Source organism: Chinchilla lanigera, unplaced genomic scaffold (assembly GCF_000276665.1).
Source record: "Chinchilla lanigera isolate Chin_1 unplaced genomic scaffold, ChiLan1.0 scaffold00036, whole genome shotgun sequence".
NCBI classification, from domain to species: Eukaryota; Metazoa; Chordata; class Mammalia; order Rodentia; family Chinchillidae; genus Chinchilla; species Chinchilla lanigera.
Window position 1 is genome coordinate 4,603,948 of NW_004955437.1, and position 7,360 is coordinate 4,611,307.

The window sequence follows — 7,360 nt, forward strand, 5'->3', positions numbered from 1 at the left end:
GTCAATATTTTGGACTTTGTGGGCCCTATGGTCACTGTTAAAACTATTCATCTCTGCTATTGTAATGCTGAAGCAGCTGTAGTTGACATGCAAATGAGTGGATGTGGCTATGTTTCAATAAAGCTTTATTTTAAACATGTGAGTGGGCCAGAGTTTGCCAACCCCTAGCTTGTCAAGACTTGACCATCTGAATTAGGGAAGGCTTTCACAGAGACGTGCAGATACACACACCGAACCCTCTTATCAGTAATTACAAAAGCAGTATTTACCTGAGGCAGCTGTTTGGCGATATCTCCACCTACAAATACAGCCTCAAGATAAACCCAAAGGTTCTGTACCACTAGCCACTCTTCAATTATATCTGAGGACGTGGACAATTTAAATACCCAGTTCTGTATGTTTTTCTTAAATGGAGCATTGTATCTAAAAAATAAGCATGGAAAACAGTATGTTTCAAGGATGGTTAGAAAATAGTATGGCCTAACAAAGTAAACTACAAATATTCCTTCAGGAATGAGTATTTTGTTCTAAAAGGGCAGTCCTTAATAAATATAATACAGCGGATTAATTTTTTTTCTTTTTCTCTCCCTGTTGCTAATTTTCTCTGGCTGTGAGAGAAACACATGAAACAGTGTGCTACTGATCTATGGGATTTCTGAATCTAAGAGATCATTATCCAGGCATTTTCTTTTATGAATGGTTCTCAAGGCTTCATCCAAGAATCCTCTAACGGTGCAGAATAAATCTAAAGATTAGGAGGTTAGGCATCACCAGGTTCATACGGGAAAAGATTGCTGCAAAATTAGGGCTAAGCTTGAGATCAACTGTCCACTTACACATGTGCCCTTCCCACCCACACACTGTGGATTCCACAGTTACTGCAACTTAATTCTGGAGGCCCAGGATAGCTACCCTAGAATAGTACGGCTTCTGCTTCCTGATCATCAGGACTGGCTGGAGTGTTTATGAGAACAAAAGAGACCCATAAGGCTGAGCACAGCACAGAACGACAAGAAATACTGTGGATGCCATGAAAGAAGTAATAAGCAACTATTGAGTGAGGACCCCAAGCACCCGCAGAGAAGGAAGAGGCTGACTTCAGTTTGTGGCCAGGCCAAGTAGTCTGGACGTGGTGTAGCAGCATTTCCTGCTTCTCTGCATCCAGGATAGAGTGACCCAAAGGGTCTCACATACACAATGGGGCTTTCTGGGTATGGTCTGATGCTGGAAGTATAGCTCATAACTTCTCTGGGTGCCTATGGTATGTGTAGAGTTACAAGGGGAGTTGAGCAAAACTTGCTCCAAGGAAGTAAGAGGCATTTTTCCTGGTACCCAGTGCATACTGCTCCTCTGGCCATTGGTCTAAAGCCAAAAGGCAGGAAATATGCCAAAAAGATCTTCAATATCAAGATAAAGATTAAGATGGCATAGGCAGGCCTTTCAGGGAGCTGAAGCACCTAGATATGTAGGGCCAGAAATGGTCCTGCGTAGAGAATAGAGGGTCATCTTTGATGTGTGTAACTTTAGAACATGAAAAAGGAGATCTGAAATAAAACCTAGCATAATTCATTTCTGTCCTTTGGCCAGGTACCTACATTATACAACTTTCCATGGTACCATCACCATAACTAACAGGAAGGCCATGAAATCCCCTGGAATCCGACAGCCACCAGGAAAGTGCTATGATCCAGGCACTACCTAGTCTCACCCAGGGAGACATACAACCTCTTTCTGAAGCCACATCAAGGTCATCCCAGACATGCATAAGGCTCCACCTGCTATGAGGTCAGTCTGTGGTTAGCTGTAGAGAACAGGATTTCAAAATCCATTTGGTACTGCAATGTTGTCTAGGAGGAAAATCTCCCAAAATACGATGACTTTTAAAATATCCTTACACTCTTTCTAGCAGGATCTTAACACTGAGTTTACTAGTGCCATAAAGAAGTATTACACTAATCAGGTTTTGTTCCAGTAAGAAATTCAAGGATTTAAATCTTGAATTCCTTTGCTGCAGACACTGCAGCTCTTCTTTTCAAGAGGTTGTCATCCAAGAAGTCAAGATGCCAAAATGCGCAAAGAGCCTGTGCAGTCTAGGAACCAGCGAATAATTTATGGCCACCTTTATAGGACTATTTAGGTTCCCTGAAGGCAGAGGATGCCCCTGGGATCTTTCTCTCAACAAACTTAAGCTAGAACTTTCTGGACTAAGAGCTTTGGAGGTTAGAACATTATCCAAACAGAAGGCTTCCCCAGGGCCAGAGGTCATGCAGGACACCATTCATTAACCATGAACTGATCCCCTTCTGGAGAAGGGATGTTAGAGTCCCGTGCTCACTGGACATGGACCTCTATTGATGGGGCTGTAACATATATCCTACGTGTATGTGCAGGAAGGACGGTCAAGAACTCCTACACAGCTAGGAGGTTAGAAGTTGCAAACACACAAACTAAAGACCTGATGAAATACATAATCTGATGCAGTCCCATGACAACTTCCTGAAGCTGCACTGGAAGACCCAGGCCCCTTCAAGCTGCTCCAGTGATTCAGTGGTCAACAGGTTGCTTCTCTCGAGCCACAATGGACCTCATACAGATATGGCTGCTTTTCACCATAAGAAGTGGGAGGTTCTAAGTGCCAATCCCCTCGCTGTATGTCCCTTTCATGTGTGACCAGCTTGTTCTTCCTGGGCTAGTGGGTGAATGCTTGAACAGGGTGAGTCAAAGAGAGCGTGATGACAAATCAAAGGAACGAAAGAACGAGGAGAGAAAGTGAAGAAGTCGCCTCAGCGGGGAGGCAGGATGTGCAGAGAAAAAGCTGCCAATCGCGGGAAGGGTAATTATGATGGCGCAGGTCTGGAAAAATACGGAGGCGGTCAGGAGCCGAGAGCTGCGGCACAGGCAGAATCACGTACGATGGCACCGCTATCAAACTAGGGGCTTCCAACACCAAGTCAGAACCTCCTGCTCCTCCAATTATAAAATTACCTGTTGCTTAGTAAGGAACCCAGAACCATCAGACTGTCCTCCATCAGTGTGATAATTTCTCCCGACTCGGTTCCTTTGAGCAGAAGTTCTCCTTTGCCCTTAAACGTCGCAAAACTTAGATTTTGGTTCGTCCAGTTCTCAATCACCTGGGTCAGCTTCGCTTCAATATCCTTTTCCTTACTGGCGGATATGCAGATGTCCTTTGGAGGAAAATCAAGGAACAAGGGATACATTTTCAACTACACGTTAATTGTGTCGTAAGCTCATAGGGTGTTTCAGCTTAGGGACCCAGAGGTCACTTAGTTCAAAGAGTCCTTTTGCAGCCAGGAAAAACCAAGGCTCTTGTGTGGCAGGTTCATGCCAGAACCTGATGACGCTCTGACTGCTAATTATTTTCTTGTAGCACATTCGTGAGATAATGGAATTTGATCCCTTCCCTTTTTTCATGATTACATTTCTAATTGGAGTTTTCAGCCAAAGTGGAGATAATCCCTGCCACCCTTAGAATTAGAAATTTGGAAAAATAAGTCTGAGGCAAATTCACCAAGAACTCAGTAAATAAATGCTATATAGAACAAGTGTTTTTAAAAGGAAGACCAGTTAAGAGACAGAAGGGTAGACTGAATGGCTCCAAAATACATGGATTTCAGATAATCACATTATCTCCTGGAGTCCAAGATTATTTTGTGAAAGCCAGGCTATTCAGGAAGTCCACATTTTGAGGGTTCTCCATTGAGGGCAAGTCTAATAAAATGTCTATTTTAACAGAAAGTGGGGTCAGAAGTTCTGTCAGTCTTCTCAGTATGCCACTGAGTCAGGCTACACCCACAATTCCAATACGACAAACTCATCTGTCTTTTATGAAAACATTTGTATTACTCACATTAACTTTATGGATAGGACACATCTCAGTTCCTATTTTACCACCAACTATTTTACCAGAAACAAGAAACATGTCCGATACGAGCTATTTTGATAGAGTAAATAATAAAGTTCAAACCCTTTTATTTCAAGAATTATAGGAGTCAGGGCTGGGGTTATACCTCAGCGGCACAGTGCCTCCCTGGCAAGTGCAAAGTTGTGAGTTCAACTGCCAGTACCCTCCTCCAAAAAAATAATAATAATAATAATTAGAGGAGTCAAAACAACTCCTAAGAACCCCCAAATCTCTATAAGCCAGACACAGAAAAACAAATTCCACATGTTCTCACTCATATGTTGAAACTAAAAATGTTCATCTCAAAGTAGGGGAAGTGATTACTACAGGCTGGGAAGGGCAGGGGAGATAGAGGCTGGAGGACAGGCAATGAAATGCAGGCGGGTCCAAGGAGTAAGTGGCAGTGTTGTGCAGAACAGTGACGACAGCATGATTCACAACATCTCATTCTATGCTTTATGAAGAACCAGGAAACAGGACCCTGAAGGCTCCGAACATGAAGAAATGCTAAGGAGATGGAAACGCTCACCACCCAGATTTGATCACTGCACACGGTATTGAAGATCACACTGTTCCCCGTTACCCCATACAAACAATTATTATGTGTTAATTAGGAAGAAACTAAAAATTCAAGAAAAGAAAATGTCCACTTGTACAATTCTCAGAAAAGAAAAACAAAAGACATTCTTGAATGGACCACTGATGAGACCTTATACTGTGAGGTACCTCGATATCATCTTTATTTTTAAGGAGTGGCGCTTCCATGATGTTTCTAAGACAGAAAGAATCAGACTCCACATCAAATGGGGTTTTGGTTAACTCGGAGATTCGATCCCAGTGTCTCTGTTTCATGGCCTTATTGGTCATCATTTCCAGGAGAGGACACGACTCACTGAAGTCATCAATTCTCTTTTTGAGATCCAAAAAAGCTTGCCAGTCTTTAAGTCCTTTGGGAAGTTTACGACATCTTCCAGAAAGATAGAGAAAGAATGTATCACCTGTCTATTTCTTTAAAGAAGACACGATAAACATAACTATGGAACACCTATAGGATCCTAAGAAGATAAACTCTACATAGCAGTTCACTAATTCAGCTGAAACTCACCTGTTTTGAAATTCCTGCAGTTCTGCATTAATTTTTTCAATATCTACATCTCCCCAAAGTATTTCATAATAGCCACTAATACTGCCCATTACAGTATCATACAGTCCATACAGTTTCTGCAACAAGTTGAGTTCTTTCCTGGGAAACAAAATAAAGATGTTACATAATGTTTTGGGCGTTTTTTTGGTACTGGGACTCAAACTCAGGACCTTGTGCTTGCCAGGCAGGCGCTGTGCCGCTGAGCTAAATCCCCAGTGCTCCCCTGCACCCACCCCTTTTTTGAAACAGAGTCTCACTGTGTAGTTCAGGCTGGCCTTGATCTCACTACGTACTCCAGGCTGGCCTTGAACTCACAGCAATCCTCCTGCCTTAGCCTCTCTAGTACTGGGATTACAGGCACATGCTACCACACCCTGCACAATGTATATTTTTAAAATAAATTACACTTTGGATAAGTACAGTCAGTTCAATTAAGTATTCTATATATCATGTGTATAATGTCTTTTAGACACCAAACACATACAACTACATCAGCTTGCAACACTGAGACTTTAAGTTTTATCAATCAAGCAAGCTTACAGTTTCTAAATATTCCAAATCATACCATAACCCAACCCTGACAACTTGTTGGGTTATTTTGTTAAGGAAAAATCTACACCCTTTTATAAATCTAAGACACATACTGAAATACTAGTTAGATTATTTTTCCCATTTCTGACTCATTTGCTTCCTCATCACACTAAGATTTCATTATTCCTTGTTATTTCCAACCAGGACTAAAATAATAAGAAAAGAGAAGACTGAGGGAGTTTGCCAAGGATGACACAGCAGCAGAAAGATTACAATCACCACATTATTCAGGTTTTCTATTTTGTTTCTGAAGGTACTACATCATCTTTCAGGACAGAATTCTAGGGGCCTGGGGATTTAGCTCAGTGGCACAGCACCTACCTGGCAAGCACAAGATCATGAATTCGATTCCCGGTACCGGAAAAAAAAAAAAAAAAAAAAAACAAAGACAGAATTGTAGCAACACCATTTTTACAGACTTTTGCTTGTTTAGCTTTCATATCGATAATAGGGGAAATATAACTCCCACCCGCCAGGTGTCAGATACTTCGAGTTTGTGTCCCCTGAAGCTGAAGAATGAATTCTAAGGAACAATGCAGGTTAAGAGCAGGAAAAATTTACCAAGAGATAGCTCCTGAGAGATAGCAGGAACCTGAAAGTGGCTGCCACCAAGGCCACTTCTCTAAGAATGTTTTACAGAGCAAAATCACGGGGTGGGTACAAAATCAGGAGATGAATACAATGTGGGCTGAACTAGATCCAACCAATCAGATTACAAGTTATAACGGCTTAGCTAATATTGAGCCAGTAGGGAAGTGGGTCATGCAGCAAGGGTACATGGGAAGAACAAAGGCATTTGGGGAAAAGAATAGGTCCAGATGCTCTGGTCACCCACTTGGGTGACTGATGTCTATCTGGACTTTACTGGACCAGGTCATACCAACTGTAGTATAATTCCAAGTTACTGCTTATCCTTAGGGGAGGCATGTAGGCTTGCTTGTTGCATCTTTATCTTGAGCCTGGTCTTCAGATGCACCTCCAGTGACAATTCTGATGTCTTTATTTTTTTGCTGACTTCCTTGACATCCCAGCCCCTCTCTGACTGTATATTAATTTGTCTAACTTAGCTGCCTATAATAATGTAAAACAGCTAATAATTCAGAATTTTGCATTTTCCTCCCAACATAGCAAAAAGAAGGAAAGTGATCAAATAATGATTCCCAAATGTTAAACAGAAAAGAGATAAAGCAGCACTCTAGACTATGTTGGAAGGTGAAATTGATTTTATAAGTGGAATCTCAGTCTTCAGATAACCTACATGAGTTTTATCAAAATTTTTTTTCTTTTGTTTTTGTTTTCTGTTTTTTTTCTCTGGTACCAGCAATCAAACTCATGACCTTGCACTTGCCAGGCAGGCGCTGTGCCACTGAGCTAAATCCCCAGCCCTGAGTTTTATTAAATTCAGTATTGGATCAGTATAAACAGTAGATTTCTAGAGAGCCAACAGCCTCATCATGCAGTATTTTGCATTAAGAATGAAACCATCCCATTTTGTGACATGGACAAGTGACAGTATTTTTTTTTTAGTACTTATGACATTTCTGTAAGTTTTATTTGATATATTTTATAAGTAGACAAGTGCTGAAGATAGATGTATGTTCAAAGGAAATCAATGAGCCTCGGGCGGGGAGCGCCGGTTTTTTGGGGCTTTTGACTGGCAACTCACTCCCGGCCTCGTGGTTTCCCGGAAGGAGGGCTTCCGG

General features: G+C 41.7%; 1 protein-coding gene across 4 annotated transcripts in view; it reads right to left on the minus strand.

Moving 5' to 3' along the window:
- Dnah8 (dynein, axonemal, heavy chain 8) overlaps positions 1-7,360 on the minus strand; it is a 280,486-nt gene that overhangs the window by 162,172 nt on the left and 110,954 nt on the right. For all 4 annotated transcript variants that reach the window (XM_005389606.2, XM_005389605.2, XM_005389608.2 and 1 more), the window contains exons 34-37: positions 5,028-5,165; positions 4,649-4,889; positions 2,986-3,185; positions 270-423 (exon numbers count right to left, since the gene is read on the minus strand). In XM_005389606.2, the coding sequence (XP_005389663.1) occupies positions 270-423; positions 2,986-3,185; positions 4,649-4,889; positions 5,028-5,165 (733 nt within the window). The remainder of the gene's footprint in view (positions 1-269; positions 424-2,985; positions 3,186-4,648; positions 4,890-5,027; positions 5,166-7,360) is intronic.